At 41.0% G+C, this 22,202-nt stretch overlaps 1 protein-coding gene across 1 annotated transcript; it reads right to left on the bottom strand.

The window, feature by feature from the left end:
• Positions 1–1,285: 1,285 nt before the first annotated feature.
• On the bottom strand, positions 1,286–17,290 carry LOC307139639 (uncharacterized protein). The gene is made up of 5 exons (XM_079838686.1): positions 17,131–17,290; positions 3,580–3,915; positions 3,224–3,457; positions 3,039–3,140; positions 1,286–2,952 (listed from the first exon to the last, which is right to left on the bottom strand). The coding sequence occupies exons 1-5, from the start codon at positions 17,174–17,176 to the stop codon at positions 2,879–2,881; spliced, it is 792 nt and encodes a 263-aa protein (XP_079694812.1). The 5' UTR covers positions 17,177–17,290; the 3' UTR covers positions 1,286–2,878.
• Positions 17,291–22,202: the final 4,912 nt, after the last annotated feature.

Genomic DNA, 22,202 nt, shown 5'->3' on the forward strand with positions numbered 1-22,202 from the left:
GAATCTGGAGGAATTTCAGTGCGTAAAGGACAAGGGCGCAAGCCTAAGCTGAACAACCGTGATCTCCGATCCCTCAGGCGGCATTGCATCAAGAAAGAATCGTCACTCATCTATAAGCGATATCACCACATGGGCTCAGGACTACTTTGGCAAACCTTTGTCAGGCACCACAATACGTAGTTACATCCACAAATGCCAGTTAAAACTGTACTGTGCCAAAAGGAAGCCCTATGTTAACAGTGTCCAGAAGCGCCGTCGACTTCTCTGGGCTCGGAGGCATCTGGGACGGACCATCACACAGTGGAAACGTGTACTGTGGTCAGATGAATCAGTATTTGAGATATTTTTGGGTATGAATGGACGCCGTGTGCTCCTGACCAAAGAAGAAAAGGATCATCCAGACTGTTACCAGCAACAAGTCCAAAAGCCAGGGTCTGTCATGGTATGGGGTTGTGGCAAAGATAACTTGCACTTCTGTGAAGGCACCATTAATGCTGAAAAGTACATAGATATTTTAGAGCATAATATGCTGCCTTCAAGAAGACATCTTTTCCAGGGACGTCCATGCATATTTCAACAAGACAATGCAAAACCACATTCTGCACACATTACAAAGTCCTGGCTGCGGAGGAAGAGGGTACGGGTACTTGACTGGCCTGCCTGCAGTCCCGACCTGTCTCCAATAGAGAATGTGTGGCGCATTTTGAAGCGCAAAATGCGACAACGAAGACCCCTTACTGTTGCCCACCTTAAGACTTGTTTGCAGGAAGAATGGGACAAAATTACACCTGAAACACTTCATCACTTGGTGTCTTCAGTCCCTAAACGTCTTTTAAGTGTTGTGAAAAGGAATGGCAACATTACAAAGTGGTAAATGCTTTACTGTCCCAACTTTTTTTTTAAATGTGTTGCAGGTCTGAATGACAGGAAAGGATGCATAATTACAAATGACATGAAGTTGACCAGACAAAACAAAAAATATTTTGTGTTCGTATTGTCTGCAATGAAATACAAGTCAAAGTAAATTTAGAAATCACTTCTTTATTTTTTTATTTGCGTTTTCCATACTGTCCCAACTTATTCTGATTTGGGGTTGTAGTTAAAAAGTATATACATTTGAATTTTTTTTTAGAAAATGGCCGATGGTTTGGCTTGATCAGACCCTGTTCCTCAGCTGGGAACATTTGAAGCACTTCATCGCCCTTTGAAACCGCATTGATGTGGATCTTCAACATTTTGGTTGCCATTGAAGTCCATTGTGTGGAGAAAAATCCTGACATGTTTTATAAAGAAAACTTTATTTATTTTCCAGTGAAGAAAGAAAGACATGGACATCTTGGATGGCATTGGGGTGAGTAAATGATCAGGACGTGTTCATTTTGAGGTGACCAAATCCTTTAAGTGCAATTTTAAGTATATTTCTGAGAAGTACATAAAAGTAGACTTTCTTTTATTTTTTTTATTTCAAAGAAGTATACTAATAGCACACTTGAATACACTTCTTTTTCATAAGGGTGATCACTGATCATGGATGAAAGGAAGAGGCTTCATGAGATACACTCACCTAAAGGATTATTAGGAACACATACTAATACTGTGTTTGACCCCCTTTCGCCTTCAGAACTGCCTTAATTCTACGTGGCATTGATTCAACAAAGTGCTGAAAGCATTCTTTAGAAATGTTGGCCCATATTGATAGGATAGCATCTTGCAGTTGATGGAGATTTGTGGGATGCACATTCAGGGCACGAAGCTCCCGTTCCACCACATCCCAAAGATGCTCTATTGGGTTGAGATCTGGTGACTGTGGGGGCCATTTTAGTACAGTGAACTCATTGGCATGTTCAAGAAACCAATTTGAAATGATTGGAGCTTTGGACATGGTGCATTATCCTGCTGGAAGTAGCCATCAGAGGATGGGGACATGGTGGTCATAAAGGCATGGACATGGTCAGAAACAATGCTCAGGTAGGCCGTGGCATTTAAACGATGCCCAATTGGCACTAAGGGGCCTAAAGTGTGCCAAGAAAACATCCCCCACACCATTACACCACCACCACCAGCCTGCACAGTGGTAACAAGGCATGATGGGTCCATGTTCTCATTCTGTTTATGCCAAATTCTGACTCTACCATCTGAATGTCTCAACAGAAATCTCATCAGACTCATCAGACCAGGCAACATTTTTCCAGTCTTCAACTGTCAAATTTTGGTGAGCTCGTGCAAATTGTAGCCTCTTTTTCCTATTTGTAGTGGAGATGAGTGCTACCCGGTGGGGTCTTCTGCTGTTGTAGCCCATCCGCCTCAAGGTTGTGCGTGTTGTGGCTTCACAAATGCTTTGCTGCATACCTCGGTTGTAACGAGTGGTTATTTCAGTCAAAGTTGCTCTTCTATCAGCTTGAATCAGTCAGCCCATTCTCCTCTGACCTCTAGCATCAACAAGGCATTTTCGCCCACAGGACTGCCGCATACTGGATGTTTTTCCCTTTTCACATCATTCTTTGTAAACCCTAGAAATGGTTGTGCGTGAAAATCCCAGTAACTGAGCAGATTGTGAAATACTCAGACCGGCCCGTCTGGCACCAACAACCATGCCACGCTCAAAATTGCTTAAAGCACCTTTCTTTCCCATTCTGACATTCAGTGTGGAGTTCAGGAGATTGTCTTGACCAGGACCACACCCCTAAATGCATTGAAGCAACTGCCATTTGATTGGTTGATTAGATAATTGCATTAATGAGAAATTGAACAGGTGTCCCTAATAATCCTTTAGGTGAGTGTAAATACTGCTACTTCAAGACAAATAAATAAGCAATACAACTCATTCAAGTAAGCAAATATTCAGAAAACAATCTAATCAGAGAAGATGCTGGTCTCATCAATCTTCTGCTGTGTGTTCATGTCCTTCTCTAAATCTTCTCATTCTCACTTTTTCATCTTCCCGTTTCTTTCCTAAAAGCATCAGATTCTCATCATCATCTTCACACTCTTAATATTTGCATTTCAAATCCATAATAAAGACGATAAATGTCTCTGACCTGACGTGAGTCTCATGTAGATGTGAAAACCTCCTAACAGACCCAACAGAAACATCATCTGAAGACACCAGACCAGCACATGCACCAAAGACGCTGAACTCTCTGAAAACAACACAGACATGTCAATCTGTCAATCAGTTAATCAATAATGGGTTGCTGATACAGATGAACAGTAATAATCTCACCAGGATAGTGTTTTACACTAAAGATCATCTGTTGGTGACTGACGTGGTTCTTCACGCTGCAGCTGATGTTTCCATCAGTTCCCTCATCCAGATCAATGGTGGCGTTTCCATCCATCAGTGGATCTCCATTCAGAGTCCAGCTGAAGAAGAGCGGATCCCCATCAGAGGAGCAGGACGCCCTCCTCACCCCACTGGAGGAGCAGATGATTGACACTTCCACTGAGCCAATAGGAGCTGAAGGGAAGGACACGTGACAGTCACACGACAAACACAGCAGAATGCCATACATCCACACTATTCCTGTGAGATGTGGAGAACATGAGATTGTAATGAGTCTGATGAGAGAGTTACTGTACCTTCAACAATCACTTGAAGATCTCCTTTAGGTATTTCAGTGCTTTCTGAGTCAAAGACTACTAATCTGTAAGTCCCTGAATCTGCTCTGATCACATGGTTTATTATCAGAGTCCCATTAACGAATGTCACTTCAGGTCTGTTATTAAAAAGATCACATTCCCTTATCGTGCCCTTCTTTATTTTACAAACTGGATCTTTTTCTTTGCTGCTTATTCTCTTTTGTATCTTCAGGTCATATGTACGAGTGTCCGGCATCATCAGTAGCAGAGTGAGTTTGTCTCCCAGAGCAGCGTGACAGGGATCTGCCTGATTAAACCAGCAGTTAAACTCCAGACCTGAAGAACAGAGAGAGAGAGAGAGAGAGAGAGAGAGAGAGAGAGATTTACAATCCTTTTATTACAAAAAAAATCATGACAATGAAAAACAGTCACAAAAACAAGTCACATACTTTTCAATCTAATAAAAAAAACTTACATCAACACTTCTGAGATAACTAGTTCATTATCAACTAATGAACACAGCACATTATCACAGCACCACTCGATTTCAAAAATATTCAATGTACTCATTAGTTTATAAAAATTAAACTCAATTACAAGTCGTGATTTTACAATTTTTTTAAAAGCTGTTATAAGTTCTTGTTCTCCTTTCTGTTCAATTTTATTTCTCCTAGTTATATAAATGGCTAATTTTGCAATACCAACAATAAAATTAAGCAATTGACATTTGTATTTTTTCTTAATGGTATACATACAACCAAGAATAAAATCTTGCTTCGTAAAACATACCTCAAAAGATTCAAAAATAAGCTCTAGAAGACTAAACAAAAACTGAAGTCTATTACAAAACATAAAACAATGAAACACAGTCTCCCTTTCACTGCAAAAGGGACAATCCTCACTTACATTTGGGTTCAACATTGCCACAAAAGAGTTAACTGCTATAGCCCCATGGAGGATCCTCCATTGAAGATCACCAACTCTTTTAGGTAACGGAGGTTTATACAGAATCCTCCACACTGGTTTTGTTTTTTCAGGGATATCCAATTTGTCTCTCCATACAGTATCACTTCTATTTAACCATTTAATATTCGCCACTTTCACAATACTTCTGTACAATGCTTTCCCTTTAACTTCAAAGAAATCAATTTGAACATCAATTTCCTTCTTCAACATAGGATTAATGTCATTAAATGAAGAAAGATCAGGTACAATACTTATATCTGGAAAGAAATCTTCACAATCTGGAAAAATGCATTCCTTATTGTACTCATCAAGTAAAATTCTTTCTTGTACATTCAGAGCCCCCTGCAGTTTATCTAAAAAACGTTTAATGTATCGTGCAGACTTTACCTTTAAAAAGGCTGAAACTGCTTCTACATCATTAAAATCAGGACCTGCTTTATTTATAATGTGTTTCAACTGTAGAGATCCACTTCTGTATAACAAATCCTTAAGACCTGGTATTTCGTCACCAGATACATCAAGACGTGCTCCGCACACAATGGGCTCTTCGAGTAGCCAGTACAGGGACATTAAAGGTTCCATCCATTGAGGCTTAAACAGACTCCATACTTTAAAAAGACTTCGATAGAAAGCAGGAACTCCTCTAAAATCAAATTTTTTAGAGTCCATTAAAACCAACACATTGTCCAGGCCAAGTCCACTTATTCTGTGTAGAATGCATTGAGCCAATGGTCTCCATACCAGTCTTTCAGATCCTGAAATAAACTTCTGCAAAAACTGAAGACGATAAGTAGCACATCTACTTGACAAATGCACTAGACCTTGGCCTCCATCTTCTTTAGCCAGAAACAAGACGCTTTGAGGGATCCAATGCAAATTGTCCCAAAAAAAGTTCACTGTTTCTGTTTGAATGTTTGCTAAGAGACCGACCGGAGGATCAACGCATGCAAGTCTATGCCACAGGGAAGAAGCCGCAAGATTATTGATAATGAGTGTCCGTCCTTTAAAAGACAACTGAGGAAGCAGCCATTTCCATTTTTTCAAACGTCCAGTTACTTTGTCTGCCATTCCTTCCCAGTTCTTCTGCATGAAAGCTTCATTGCCTAAGAAAACACCAAGATACTTTAACCCATCTTTTTTCCATAATAAGCCTCCTGGTAGAATGGGATTTCCTCCTTCCCATTTTCCAATCAATAAAGCATCACTTTTTCCCCAATTAACATTTGCTGATGAAATATCCTTAAAATCATTAACAATTTTTTGCAACATTTCAACATCATCACTATCATTTATAAAAACAATAACATCATCAGCATATGCAGATAAATGGAAAGCATTATTACACTGTGGCAATGTTAAACCCTTTAACTTATTTCGTAACATAGACAACAGTGGTTCTATAGCCAGCACATATAATAGTCCAGACATGGCACAACCTTGTCGAACCCCTCTCTGTACACTAAAGGGAGCACACAAACTACCATTAATTTTAATCACACTCTCAATTTCACAATACATTGTTTTAATCATATCAATAAAACATGAATTAAAACCAAAAGCTTGTAAAGTATGCCACAAATAAAGGTGTTCAACCCGATCAAACGCCTTCTCTTGGTCTATAGAAATAAGGCCAGTATTTACACCAAACAACTTTGAAACTTCTAAAACATCTCTGATTAAAGTTATGTTATCAAAAATCGATCTATTTGGTACACAATATGTTTGATCGTAGTGTATCACCTTCCCTATTATTTTACTCAATCTTGTAGCTAGTGTCTTAGACAGGATTTTATACTCTGAGCACAGGAGAGAAACAGGCCTCCAATTTTTTATATTCTGAAGATCACCTTTTTTGGGCAATAAAGTGATAACTGCCCTTCTGCAACTAAGAGGAAGAAACCCATTAATAAGGCTTTCATCAAACACTGCTAAGAGATCTTCTCTTAAAACGGACCAGAAAGCTTTATAAAATTCAATGGGTAACCCATCAATCCCGGGAGATTTCCCATTCTCCATGCCCATCATTGCTGTATACAGTTCTTGTTCTGTCAGAGGTAATTGCAAACTTTCATTGCTCTCTTCATCAAGTTTTTGCAGACCTTCAAAAAAACTACTAGTAGTCATCTTTTCACTCGTCAGATCAGCTGTATATAATGTTTTATAAAACTGTACAGCAACTTCTCTTATCTCAGAATTTTTAGTTACTTCCTGTCCTGAATCAGAGACCAAGGAGTGAATTATTCTGCTTTGACTATTTTTTTTCTCCATATTGAAGAAAAATTTTGGAGGTGCATCCATTTGTGTAATATTCTGGAAACGTGAGCGAACCAGCGCTCCCTGTGCCTTAATGTCCAACAGGTTTGCCAATAAAATTTTCTTTGATGTCAGAGCTTCAATGTGTTCTTTTTTGCCTGTAGATGCAGACAAACTGTACAAATCAACTATCTCAGTCTCTAAAATATTCAATGATCGAGTTATTTCTTTTGTAATTTTAAGAGTGTATTGCTGGCAAAAGTTTTTGATTTGTATTTTCCCGCAATCCCATCACTGTTGTAGAGAGCTATATAAATACTTTTGTTGTTTAAAAACATCCCAGAAAAAAGTAAAAGAATCTTTAAAATGGTTGTCATCAAGTAAAGATGTGGTAAAATGCCAATAGGCACTGCTTGACTTCACACAATTTACTAATACTGAACAAAAAACCGCACTGTGATCTGAAAATCCTACAGGATTAATTTGACAAGATTTAAAAATATTGAGCTGGTGCTTAAAACTGTAAAACCGATCAAGACGTGCCAAAGACAATGAATTATCTTTACAATGAACCCATGTGTATTGCCTTAATTTTTTATGCATTTTTCTCCATATATCACAGAGATCAAAAGTTTGAACGAGTTGATTAATAACTCTTTGAGATGCAACATGCGGTTCTAAGTGATTTCGGTCTACTTTGTCATTCTCGGTACAGTTAAAATCGCCCCCTAAAACTAAGAAATGATCTGTATTTAGGTTTTTCAAAGTAGTGTTGACTAAATTTAAGAACAAAACTCTTTCCACTCCACTATTAGGAGCATAAATATTTAAAAAAAACCATAACATTTTTTTCAAATTTAACAATAACTTTTAAAAAGCGACCTTTTTCAATTTCAACAGATTCATAAGATACTGGAGTCATATTTTTAGAAAATAAAACTGCAACACCTCCACTTACAGAGGTTTTGTGACTAAGAAAAAGTTGACCTCCCCACTCTCTTTTCCAGTCCACCTCATTTCTTTGATCACTATGCGTTTCTTGTATAAACATGACATCAACAGATTTCTGATTTATATATTCATACAACATCATCCTTTTACGGACATCCCTAGCTCCATTTAAATTAAGAGTTCCAATTTTTAGCTGGCTCATAGCTTTATTTATGTTAAACAAGAAACTCAAATGGAAGAAGACGGAGATTATGTATATGGTTAAGAAAACCAAGCTTAGGGATTTAAACCATGACATTCTTATCATCTCTAGGATTTAGTTTTTTTAACTTATTTACAAATTTCCGTAAACGATACACTTCAAGATCCATGAAAGCCCCTTCTTTTATCAAATATCTGGTGTCCTTCACAAATTGTACACTATTAGGAAAATAATCCTCAATTTGCACACCTTTTAGCCCTTTCGTTTCCTGAAGAAAAACACGAATGTCTTCAGCCTTGTACAAGACATTTACTGCTTCATTTTGAGAGCAAGCAGAAACCTCTGAACACACAGAAACGCAAGAGTCAGAATCATCATCGTCAGAAGCTATGATTTCATCTTCAGCAGCATCATTTATTTTGATTTGTTTACTGGTTTTATCGTTTCGACTCTTTCTTCTTTTAATTGGTGTTTTGAAAGTTGATTCAACTTCCATATCCAATCCACAGTCATTTAATCTCAGATCTTCCTTTACAATTTCTCTGTCTTGTTCTACAAGCACAGAAGATAATGTACTCAACCCTAGCGCGTTCTCTACTGCCACGGACTCCACCACAACACCTCCATCATCAACAACAACAGTAGAACCCGACGCCCGCACCTCCGCGCTGTTCGTTCCCTCGAGCGGTATATTCGCGCCGGGATTCACCGCTGCACTAATTTCGGACGCGCTATATTCATCAACAGCGCTCCCCGGAGCTTTACCTGCACCAATCTGCTCTGTGTTCGTGTTCATTTTATCAGGGCAATTACGACTGAGATGTCCGATTTTCGAACAACCAAAACATTTCATCGTCGTATCAGATGATGCGAAAACAGCATAATCAAAGCCTTCAATTTTAAATTTAAAAACCAGGTCAAGTTCATCCTCGCCATTCTTCAGAATCATAAACACCTGTCTCCTAAAAGACACAAGATGTTTCACTAAAGGCGATTTACATCCGAGCGGAATTTTTTTGATAGGAGAAACTATCTTTCCATATCGTGACAATTCCTGCGCGATCATCTCATCTTTCACAAACGGAGGGACGTTTGAAATCATTATTTTCTTGGCGGGAGTGCTCAGAGGAAACACCGGCGTGAGTGAACCTTTAATTACAACACCATTTTGCACTATTTCATTCGCCTTCTCAGTAGTGCTAAAGGAAAGCACAAACGCATTATTCATTCGCGAAGTGGACACAATGTTTCCATGACCCACAACGTCTCCTACAGCCAAACAAACATCTTCCACATTAGCGTTTGAATCAATTTTTACTCCATGCCGCCGAGTTAAATTTTCAAAAGCCATTGTGTTTGGAGTCGCCATGCTTCCCAGCAAAAAAAATGCTGGAAGCAGACTATCCTCACAAAAAAACAAAGACAAAAACAGAAATACAAACAATACACTTACAAGAGAAAAGGAAAAAGTTTGGAAAAAAGCACTCTCACCGGCCACAGTCGGCAAACACTCACATCCACACTCACCACGCTCCGCCCACTCACTCCCAGCATGCACTCGAGAGAGAGAGAGAGAGAGAGAGAGAGAGAGAGAGAGAGAGAGAGAGAGAGAGACCTTTAACACTACTTTATTTATAATTACATTGTATAGATATACTTCAAACCAAAACCTTTGTACAATTTCAATATTTGAAATACAACACAAAAAATTATTTAATGAATCATTTGAAAAAATAAATAAATGCTCCTGGACTCCAGTACCGGTACAGGTATCAGTGGATTATTAAAAAGAGGTTCTTTCTCTGTCCAAAGTCCAACTTTTGAGAGATTCCTCTTAACTTTAAACACTGAAGTCCTTGCTCTCAAAACTGCTTTGTAGAAGGGGGAAACATTCCTCAAGTCCATGTTATCCAGTTTAATCAAAAACAGTTGCACGTCATACTTAAAAACATTCATTTTGTATCAGCCCAGCACGGTTCAGCATACAACATCTTTGACCCGCTTGAAGTCTGAAAGTCCTTATTCTGTTTTTTATGTCCATCAGGCCTTGTCCTCCTTCTTGAATAGGCAGAAAAAGTACAGCAGATTGTTTCCAATGCTGTCCATCCCAGAAAAAGTCAATTAACTTTCTTTGTAGCTCTTTAACAACACCTTCTGGGGGATCCAGAACAGTCATTTTATACCATAATGCAGATGCAGAAAGATTATTCGTGACCAAAACTCTGCCCCTATACGATAGCTGGGGTAGCACCCACGACCATCGAGACAACCGGTCACACATTTTCTCCACCGTACCCTCCCAGTTTTTCTGCCTATACTGTTCTGTCCCTAAAAACACTCCCAACATCTTCAACTCCTCTCTTCCCCATTTAACACCCCCGGAAGCACTGGAGGGGCCCTCTCCTGCCAATTTCCTAATAAATATCCTTCGCTCTTTTCCCAATTTACTTTAGCTGACGAAGCCTTTTTGTAAACATTTAAAGCTTTTTTTAAATTCAAAACATCTTCATCACTTCCTATAAAAACAGTTATATCGTCAGCATAGGCCGAAAGAGTGATTGGCCTATTTTCACAACCCATAATTAGAAACCCCTGCAATTTCTCCCTAAGATTATAAAGTAATGGTTCAATAGCCAAAGAGTAAAACTGTCCTGATAAAGGACAGCCTTGCCTTATCCCTCTATGAACTAATACTGGATAACTTAGCCCACCTCCAACCTTTAACAATGCAGAAGCCCCATTGTATAACAGTTTAATCCAAGAAATAAAATTTTCACCAAAACCAAATGCTTTGAGAGTTTCAAATAAATACAGATGATCAACTTTATCAAAAGCTTTCTCCTGATCAATTGACAGAAAACCCACATTCTCATTACTAGCCTTTGCACATTCATCACGTACAATAAAAAGATGATCCATTATTGTTCTTTTTGGCACACAATATGTTTGAAATTCATTAATAACATACTCTAAACAGTTTTTTAATCTATTTGCAAGACACTTAGCAAGAATTTTATAGTCAGCGCACAGCAAAGCTATGGGTCTCCAGTTCTTTAACATTCCAAGATCACCTTTTTTAGGAAGTAGAGATAGAACCGCTCTTCTACAACTGGTTGGTAGTTCATTTCTCCTATAAGAAATTCTAAAAACATTGAGTATATCTTCCTTTAAAAGAGTCCAAAATTGCTTATAGAATTCAGAAGGAAGTTCATCAATGCAGGGAGACCGACCATTCGAGAGTTTCTTTACAGCCTCTGATAGTTCATCTAATTGAATATCAGCATCAAGCCATTGTCTCTGATTATCAGTAAGCTTTGGCAAGTCTCTTAGTAGGTTTTCCATGCAATTAATGTCACAGTCTCTTGCTTTGTAAATAAATACTTTGTTTATAAATTGTTAATATTAACAACATCAGCATAGCGTGACTACATTTAATGTGTATTAGGGCTACCTGTAGTTCAGTTTCCATTTCTGTGCAGTCTAATATCTGACTGTCATATACCAACAAATGAATGTGGAGTAGAGGAGAATTTCTCTCTCTCACAGCTAGCACAAAATAATTGATATTTACCATAATGCATATAGCAAAACGAGAAAGGCACAACAAAGAAAACTCCATAACTGTATGAATTAAGCGAACAAGTCTGTAGCTACTCCGAGGGTGTGTCTCAATCAGCTCCCTAGCTCAGGGGTTTTCAAACTGGGGTCCTCCAGAAGGCTCTAAGGGGTCCCCAGAAAATGGCAGAGAATAAAAAGACAAAGCAAAAATGGGTAAAGTCTCTCGTTTCTTGCCATATTGATACTTTCCAGAATTGTATGTTTGATTTATATATTTATAGTGAGTTTCTCTCACTATAGTCCCCTTTATCTCGCTCACTGGGGTTGTAAAGCAGTATTCTTAATGCAGTACTTAAGCTGCTTACATACATTTATTGTGAAAGTTGCTTATACAAATCATTTTTAATTGAAAATGTTCTTCTTCAGGTTTATACAGCCAACATTAAGTATAGCCAATTTAAGTTTGGAAACAATATGTTGTATTTACACTTACCTAAAGGATTATTAGGAACACCTGTTCAATTTCTAATTAATGCAATTATCTAATCAACCAATCACATGGCAGTTGCTTCAATGCATTTAGGGGTGTGGTCCTGGTCAAGACAATCTCCTGAACTCCAAACTGAATGTCAGAATGGGAAAGAAAGGTGATTTAAGCAATTTTGAGCGTGGCATGGTTGTTGGTGCCAGACGGGCCGGTCTGAGTATTTCACAATCTGCTCAGTTACTGGGATTTTCACGCACAACAATTTCTAGGGTTTACAAAGAATTGTGTGAAAAGGGAAAAACATCCAGTATGCGGCAGTCCTGTGGGCGAAAATGCCTTGTTGATGCTAGAGGTCAGAGGAGAATGGGCCGACTGATTCAAGCTGATAGAAGAGCAACTTTGACTGAAATAACCACTCGTTACAACCGAGGTATGCAGCAAAGCATTTGTGAAGCCACAACACACACAACCTTGAGGCGGATGGGCTACAACAGCAGAAGACCCCACCGGGTACCACTCATCTCCACTACAAATAGGAAAAGAGGCTACAATTTGCACGAGCTCACCAAAATTTGACAGTTGAAGACTGGAAAAATGTTGCTTGGTCTGATGAGTCTGGATTTCTGTTGAGACATTCAGATGGTAGAGTCAGAATTTGGCGTAAACAGAATGAGAACATGGATCCATCATGCCTTGTTACCACTGTGCAGGCTGGTGGTGGTGGTGTAATGGTGTGGGGGATGTTTTCTTGGCACACTTTAGGCCCCTTAGTGCCAATTGGGCATCGTTTAAATGCCACGGCCTACCTGAGCATTGTTTCTGACCATGTCCATCCCTTTATGACCACCATGTCCCCGTCCTCTGATGGCTACTTCCAGCAGGATAATGCACCATGTCACAAAGCTCCAATCATTTCAAATTTGTTTCTTGAACATGACAATGAGTTCATTAATGGCCCCCACAGTCACCAGATCTCAACCCAGTAGAGCATCTTTGGGATGTGGTGGAACGGGAGCTTGGTGCCCTGGATGTGCATCCCACAAATCTCCATCAACTGCAAGATTCTCTACGGAGCCCCCCTAGTCCCACTTTTTCAAAAAAATGTATTATAACTATCTTGTGGCCTCAAGATAGTAACTCGTGGCCTCAAGATAGTAACTCGTGGCCTCAAGATACTATCTCGTGGCCTCAAGATAGTATCTTGTGGCCTCAAGATAGTAACTCGTGGCCTCAAGATACTATCTCGTGGCCTCAAGATAGTAACTTGTGGCCTCAAGATAGTAACTCGTGGCCTCAAGATAGTAACTCGTGGCCTCAAGATACTAACTCGTGGCCTCAAGATAGTATCTTGTGCCCTCAAGATACTATCTCGTGGCCTCAAGATAGTATCTTGTGGCCTCAAGATAGTAACTCGTGGCCTCAAGATAGTAACTCGTGGCCTCAAGATACTATCTCGTGGCCTCAAGATAGTAACTCGTGGCCTCAAGATAGTAACTCGGGGCCTCAAGATAGTAACTCGTGGCCTCAAGATACTAACTCGTGGCCTCAAGATAGTATCTTGTGCCCTCAAGATAGTAACTCGTGGCCTCAAGGTACTATCTCGTGGCCTCAAGATAGTAACTCGTGGCCTCAAGATAGTAACTCGTGGCCTCAAGATAGTAACTCGTGGCCTCAAGATAGTATCTCGTGGCCTCAAGATACTATCTCGTGGCCTCAAGATAGTAACTCGTGGCCTCAAGATAGTAACTCGTGGCCTCAAGATAGTATCTCGTGGCCTCAAGATAGTAACTCGTGGCCTCAAGATAGTAACTCGTGGCCTCAAGATACTATCTCGTGGCCTCAAGATAGTAACTCGTGGCCTCAAGATAGTAACTCGTGGCCTCAAGATAGTATCTTGTGGCCTCAAGATAGTAACTCGTGGCCTCAAGATAGTATCTCGTGGCCTCAAGATAGTATCTTGTGGCCTCAAGATAGTATCTCGTGGCCTCAAGATAGTAACTTGTGGCCTCAAGATAGTAAAGTGTCTGACACATGGACCCTTTGTTATTAAACTGGACCCTGTAGTGCAATACTTCCCATTCTGTGCAATATTCTCTGTTTTAATATTCAGTTTGCAATATAGTTTGCTGCAGTTCTGCTTCTATTTATTTCCTAGTACTGTTCATCACAATTATGTTAATACAGTAATGTAAATCTTGTAGGCTGCTTATCCATTGTTCTTTATAATTCTTCTTCATATTTTATAGCCTATATTTATACTTTTTACATATATATACTTGTTTATTTACTAACTTCTATTAATATTCCGTTAAATGTCTTTATGTGCACATCAACTGTGACACAAGAATTGTTCCCCGGGTTATCAATAGTATCAATAAAGATCAATAAAGTATTTTTGATTATGATCTTAAGTTAACCTATATTGGAGTGTGCAGACTGGTTCATTAATTATTGAAGTGTTTCACATTGTGGTAGTTTTGAATGTAAGAAAAGCATGTGTCCGTGTAGCCTACGAAAAAACGCCAGCAGAGGGCGTTCTAGGCTTAGGTCACGCTACCTCCTTTACTAAATCGAAATTATGACTTTAAAAGTCATAATTTCGATTGAGTAAATCATAATTTAGATTTGTGTCATAATTATGACTTTTAAAGTCATAATTTCGATTTAGTAAAGGAGGTAGCGTGACCTAAGCCTAGAACGCCCTCTGCTGGCATTTTTTCGTAGGCTACACGGACACATGCTTTTCTTACATTCAAAACTACCACAATATGAAACACTTCAATAATTAATGAACCAGTCTGCACACTCTAATATAGGTTAACTTAAAATCATAATCAAAAATACTTTATTGATCTTTATTGATACTATTGATAACCCGGGGAACAATTCTTGTGTCACAGTTGATGTGCACATAAAGACATTTAACGGAATATTAATAGAAGTTAGTAAATAAACAAGTATATATATGTAAAAAGTATAAATATAGGCTATAAAATATGAAGGAGAATTATAAAGAACTATGGATAAGCAGCCTACAAGATTTACATTACTGTATTAACATAATTGTGATGAACAGTACTAGGAAATAAATAGAAGCAGAACTGCAGCAAACTATATTGCACACTGAATATTAAAACAGAGAATATTGCACAGAATGGGAAGTATTGCACTACAGGGTCCAGTTTAATAACAAAGGGTCCATGTGTCAGACACTTTACTATCTTGAGGCCACAAGTTACTATCTTGAGGCCACGAGATACTATCTTGAGGCCACGAGTTACTATCTTGAGGCCACGAGTTACTATCTTGAGGCCACGAGATACTATCTTGAGGCCACGAGATACTATCTTGAGGCCACGAGTTACTATCTTGAGGCCACGAGATAGTATCTTGAGGCCACGAGTTACTATCTTGAGGCCACGAGATACTATCTTGAGGCCACGAGATAGTATCTTGAGGCCACGAGATAGTATCTTGAGGCCACGAGTTACTATCTTGAGGCCACGAGATACTATCTTGAGGCCACGAGATAGTATCTTGAGGCCACGAGTTACTATCTTGAGGCCACGAGTTACTATCTTGAGGCCACAAGATAGTATCTTGAGGCCACGAGTTACTATCTTGAGGCCAGGAGTTACTATCTTGAGGCCACGAGATACTATCTTGAGGCCACGAGTTACTATCTTGAGGCCACGAATTACTATCTTGAGGCCACGAGATACTATCTTGAGGCCACGAGATACTATCTTGAGGCCACGAGATAGTATCTTGAGGCCACGAGTTACTATCTTGAGGCCACGAGATACTATCTTGAGGCCACGAGATACTATCTTGAGGCCACGAGATAGTATCTTGAGGCCACGAGTTACTATCTTGAGGCCACGAGATACTATCTTGAGGCCACGAGATAGTATCTTGAGGCCACGAGTTACTATCTTGAGGCCACGAGTTACTATCTTGAGGCCACGAGTTACTATCTTGAGGCCACAAGATACTATCTTGAGGCCACGAGATAGTATCTTGAGGCCACGAGTTACTATCTTGAGGCCACGAGTTACTATCTTGAGGCCACAAGATAGTTATAATAATTTTTTTTGAAAAAGTGGGACTAGGGGGGCTCCGTAATTCTCTCCTATCAATATGGGCCAACATTTCTAAAGAATGCTTTCAGCACCTTGTTGAATCAATGCCACGTAGAATTAAGGCAGTTCTGAAGGCGAAAGGAGGTCAAACACAGGATTAGTATGGTGTTCCTAATAATCCTTTAGGTGAGTGTATAATGTCACACTTACTATTTATCTAACAGTTTAAAATGTTCTCATACATAAAAATATATAGATGGATTTTAGGAATTTTAGAAACCCCTGCCCTAGTTCAGGGATCAGCCCATTGACTTATGTCCTGATCAGTGCCCTGACTACTGAGCTAGGGAGCTGATTGAGACGCACCCCAAAAGTCCTTTTGCATTTTACAGTGGGGGAATCTCCAGTTGTGTTTGAACCTTTCTGGATCCACTATCAAATTGACAAGTGCTTTGAGAAAAGGCTATAAATCTCCACCTCCAACATCCTCACACGCAATATAGCCTGCTAGACGGGACAACATGTGTACAGATGTGAAGCAATGACGCAAAGACTCCGCACACTCGCTCAACAAACACACCGAGAGAGAGCGAGAGAGAGCGAGAGAGAGAGAGAGAGAGCGAGAGAGAGAGAGAGAGAGAGAGGGGAACCGAGAGAGGAACCATGTGATGAGGTGTGAAAACAAGAATAGAACTGCTGGTTAGACTTCTTAAAATAAAATGTTAGCTTTAGTTTGCAAACTCCATTAAAAAGAGGTAAAATTATCGTTTTTAATCAGTTAGAGAATGATATTTGTATTTTCTGGTATGGAGGTATAAAAAACTGTTATACTTTGTCTATGAAGACCATATGCAGAATATAATTATACGAACTAAATTTTTTGAACACAAGCTGTGACTGTTGATGTGAGTTAAACACTTCCATCTTACATATCATAATAATCCACACTCTTACATCAGGGCTGGATCCTGCAGATTATCTTAATGTAATATTAGAGTGTTTTAATTAGAGAGCTTCATCATAAGATGAGTTTGAGCTGAAAGTGGACTCACATGCAGCAGTTTTCAGCAGCAGCATCAGTCCAAAGATGAGCATCATTCCTCTAGAGTCCAGAAGAGCCCAATAATCCAGCAGAAGAGAGAAGATACTGCTTCAGTCACACAATCGCTTCTCTATCTGACAGAAGAGTCTGTGCCCACCGTATATTCAGATACTGCACACTTTCTGAGAGAAAAGGAAGTTCAGATCATTTACTAGACAAGTTTGAGGTTGATGGTCTTGCACACCGACACAAAAACACCACATCCGTGTCTTTTCTGTCCTGCTGTGGGCTTTTCATTGTCTAATGCTTCTGCAATTTTACATTTTAATGAAGACATTATTATGGTAATAATAAGTGGTTTTCCTCACCCGTTTGTTGCTTTTATAACTGCAGGGCTCAAACTGAGCATCACTGAGCATCGACCTCAGGTTGGATGGTCTGCTTTGTCCATACTAAAACACTTGCATGCTCTTATTTATGAATACATCCTGGGTTTGCTTCATTCATATCTTCAGACCTACATTTGTAAAAAAAACTTATACTTATAGCCTTCACTTTTTTTTACTGTCTGTTCCAGTGGTGCTGCAAACTGCAAATGTTTCAACAATGATTTAGTTAGGAGCATGCATTTTGAAGCAGTTCATTATTTAAAAAATAATTGAATAAATATTTAATTCAACAACATGGCATACATTTTGATGTATGCTGGTACTTACCACTGGGTGAAGCCCTTTACACTTTTGCATGTGAAGGGGTAGGGGTGTCTCGATTCTCTTTTGGCTGGAGGGGTAAGGGGAAGGGCCAGATAGCCCTTCAAATTAAGATTTTTCAGGACCACACTTCGAACAAAGATGAATTTCCCTCCATACACCGACTATACCGTGCTGCTAGAATGTGTGTATGTGGCCACTCAGGATCGATCACTTGTGTGTCGCCTGGCTGCCAGTTTCTCCTTAGCTTGCTAAACGCACTATTTGAGTGATATGAACACATATTAATAATAGTTAAAATAATATATATCTGGTCATCCTTCATAACGCAGTCGATATTTACATCATGTATCGTCTGTAAACTCTTGCGTTACCAAAGCAACGACTGACTTGACGTATAACGTATGAACATTATCGTAGCACCACAGTAGAAAATGAAACCATGACCATACTGGCCAGCTTGGATCAGCATGGAATGGAACGGTTAATAAACAAAGAGAACAGTTTGGCCCGATGGAAAAGCGGCTTCACTAGTCTTGTATGTTCTGTATCATTTTGTATCATCTTAGGAAACTCTAAGGCTCATAGGTTTTTGAACTGAAAATGAGCGCTGTTTTATTAAGTCCATATACAGTGCAAAACTCTGTTGGGAGTGAGTAATTTGTTAAACGTGCTGGCGCCTGATATAGCCTACGCACTTCATTGCTGTTCATACTGGTTAAATGTCACAGGATACTAATAAAAGAAACGTGGTATGATGACGTGTAATGGTATAGTAGTGGTGTCCCATTTCTTAGGAGAATATTTTCACCCCTACGGCTTGCCACTATGTTTCAAGGGGCAAGGGGAACCGGTAGGTGTAGGGGTAGATTAGATTAGATTAGATTCAACTTTATTGTTATTACACAAGTACAAGTACAAGGTAACGAAATGCAGTTTAGGTCTAACCAGAAGTGCAATAGCAGCAAGTGCAGGATATACAACGGTTGCATAAGTGCAGGATATACAATGGATGAATAAGTGCAGGACATGGATATGTACTGAATATATATAAATATACAGTGAGGAAAATAAGTATTTGAACACCCTGCTATTTTGCAATTTCTCCCACTTAGAAATCATGGAGGGGTCTGAAATTGTCATCGTAGGTGCATGTCCACTGTGAGAGACATAATCTAAAAAAAAAAAAATCCAGAAATCACAATGTATGATTTTTTAACTATTTATTTGTATGATAAAGCTGCAAATAAGTATTTGAACACCTGTCTATCAGCTAGAATTCTAACCCTCAAAGACCTGTTAGTCTGCCTTTAAAATGTCCACCTCCACTCCATTTATTATCCTAAATTAGATGCACCTGTTTGAGGTCGTTAGCTGCATAAAGACACCTGTCCACCCCATACAATCAGTAAGAATCCAACAACTAACATGGCCAAGACCAACGAGCTGTCCAAAGACACTAGAGACAAAATTGTACACCTCCACAAAGCTGGAAAGGGCTACGGGGAAATTGCCAAGCAGCTTGGTGAAAAAAGGTCCACTGTTGGAGCAATCATTAGAAAATGGAAGAAGCTAAACATGACTGTCAATCTCCCTCGGACTGGGGCTCCATGCAAGATCTCACCTCGTGGGGTCTCAATGATCCTAAGAAAGGTGAGAAATCAGCCCAGAACTACACGGGAGGAGCTGGTCAATGACCTGAAAAGAGCTGGGACTACCGTTTCCAAGGTTACTGTTGGTAATACACTAAGACGTCATGGTTTGAAATCATGCATGGCACGGAAGGTTCCCCTGCTTAAACCAGCACATGTTCAGGCCCGTCTTAAGTTTGCCAAGTCATGGGAGAAAGTCATGTGGTCAGATGAGACTGAGATGCGATGAGATGAGATGCGACTGCACTCTATTAAGGAGAGGATGACCGGGGCCATGTATTGCGAGATTTTTGGGAACAACCTCCTTCCCTCAGTTAGAGCATTGAAGATGGGTCGAGGCTGGGTCTTCCAACATGACAATGACCCGAAGCACACAGTCTGTGGGCTGGGTGAGAGGAGTCCTTAAGGATGCTGCGAACTCGATGCAGACAGCGTTTCCTCTGGATGTGCTCGATGGCAGGTAGTGGAGTCCCTGTGATGCGCTGGGCAGTTTTCACCACCCGCTGCAGTGCCTTGCGCTCCGCAACAGAGCAGCTCCGATACCATACTGCCACACAGTTGGTCAGGATGCTTTCTATTGCGCAGCGACAGAAGTTTACCAGGATAGCTGAGGAGAGCTGATTCTTCCTCAGTGTCCTCAGGAAGAAGAGGCGCTGGTGAGCCTTCTTGACCTGGCTGGAGGTGTTGGTTGTCCACGACATGTCCGCCGAGATGTGGATCCCCAGGAACTTGAAACTGGAGACACGCTCAACAGCCATTCCATTGATGTGGATGGTGTTGTGTGTGCCTCTTGACTCTTTCCTGAAGTCCACGATGAGCTCCTTCGTTTTGGTGGTGTTGAGGAGCAGGTTATTTTGAGTACACCATGTGGCCAGGTGCTGGATCTCCTCCCTATAGGCAGTCTCATTGTTGTTGCTGATGAGACCAATCACCGTAATGTCGTCCGCAAACTTGAAAATGGAATTAGATCCATACACAGGCTTGCAGTCGGCGGTGAAGAGGGAGTAGAGAAACGGGCTTAGCACACAGCCCTGTGGTACACCAGTGTTAAGTGTGATGGACGTGGAGCAGGTGAATCCTGATCGAACATTCTGGGGTCTGTCAGTTAGGAAGTCCAAAATCCAGTTACACATTGAGGTGTTGATGCCCAGGTCTCCAAGTTTGGCTATTAACTTGGTTGGGATGACAGTGTTGAATGCTGAGCTGAAGTCAACAAACAGCATACGTGCATAAGTGTTCTTATTGTCCAGGTGTGTGAGCACAGAGTGCAGTGCCATGGAAACTGCATCTTCTGTGCTCTTATTGCTGCGGTAGGCAAACTGGTGTGAGTCCAATGTGGATGGTAGAGAGTCTTTTAGGTGTTCCAGGACCAGCCGCTCAAAGCACTTCATAACGATGGGTGTGAGTGCTACAGGACGGTAGTCATTAGGGCACCTCGGGCTAGAGTGTTTTGGCACTGGTACAATGGAAGTGCGTTTAAAGCATGTTGGTACAGCTACTTGGGCAAGAGACAGGTTGAAAATGTCTGTAAAGACCCCAGCGAGTTGCTCCGCACATGTCCTGAGAACATGACCAGGGATGTTGTCTGGTCCAGCAGCCTTGTGTGCGCTGATCCGGCTCAGTGCCTTGCAGACATCTGTGGAGGAGAGTTTGATTGGTGGGTGGTCAGCTGAGGGTTTGAGCTTGGTGGCAGTTTCTCTGTTCCATCCATCCATCTTCTTCCGCTTTATCCAGGGCCGGGTCGCGGGGGCAGCAGTCTAAGCAGAGATGCCCAGACTTCCCTCTCCCTAGACACTTCCTCTAGCTCTTCCGGGGGTACACCGAGGCGTTCCCAGGCCAGCCGGAAGACATAGTCCCTCCAGCGTGTCCTAGGTCTTCCCCGGGGCCTCCTCCCGGTTGGACATGCCCGAAACACCTTCCCGGGAAGGCGTTCAGGAGGCATCCGGAACAGATGCCCGAGCCACCTCAGCTAACCCCTCTCGATGTGGAGGAGCAGCGGCTCTACTCCGAGTTCCTCCCGAGTGACTGAGCTCCTCACCCTATCTCTAAGGGAGCGCCCAGCCACCCTGCAGAGAAAACTCATTTCGGCCGCCTGTATCCGGGATCTTGTCCTTTCGGTCATGACCAAAAGCTCATGACCATAGGTGAGAGTAGGAACGCAGATTGACCGGTAAATCGAGAGCTTCGCCTTACGGCTTAGCTCTTTCTTCACCACAACAGACCGGTACATCGACCGCATTACTGCAGAAGCTGCACCGATCCGTCTGTCAATCTCCTGTTCCATCCTCCCTCACTCGTGAACAAGACCCCTAGATACTTGAACTCCTCCACTTGAGGCAGGAACTCTCCACCAACCTGAAGAGGGCAAACCACCCTTTTCCGACTGAGGACCATGGCCTCGGATTTGGAGGTGCTGATCCTCATCCTAGCCGCTTCACACTCGGCTGCAAACCGTCCCAGTGCATGCTGAAGGTCCTGGTTAGAAGGGGCCAACACGACAACGTCATCCGCAAAGAGCAGAGACGAAACCGCGTGGTCCCCAAACCTGACACCCTCCGGCCCCTGGCTGCGCCTAGAAATTCTGTCCATAAAAATTATAAACAGAACCGCCGACAAAGGGCAGCCCTGCCGGAGTCCAACATGCACCGGGAACAAGTCTGACTTACTGCCGGCAATGCGGACCAAACTCCTGCTTTGGTCGTACAGGGACCGGACAGCCC

Source organism: Gobio gobio, assembly GCF_949357685.1.
Source record: "Gobio gobio genome assembly, chromosome: 16".
Taxonomy (NCBI): Eukaryota; Metazoa; Chordata; class Actinopteri; order Cypriniformes; family Gobionidae; genus Gobio; species Gobio gobio.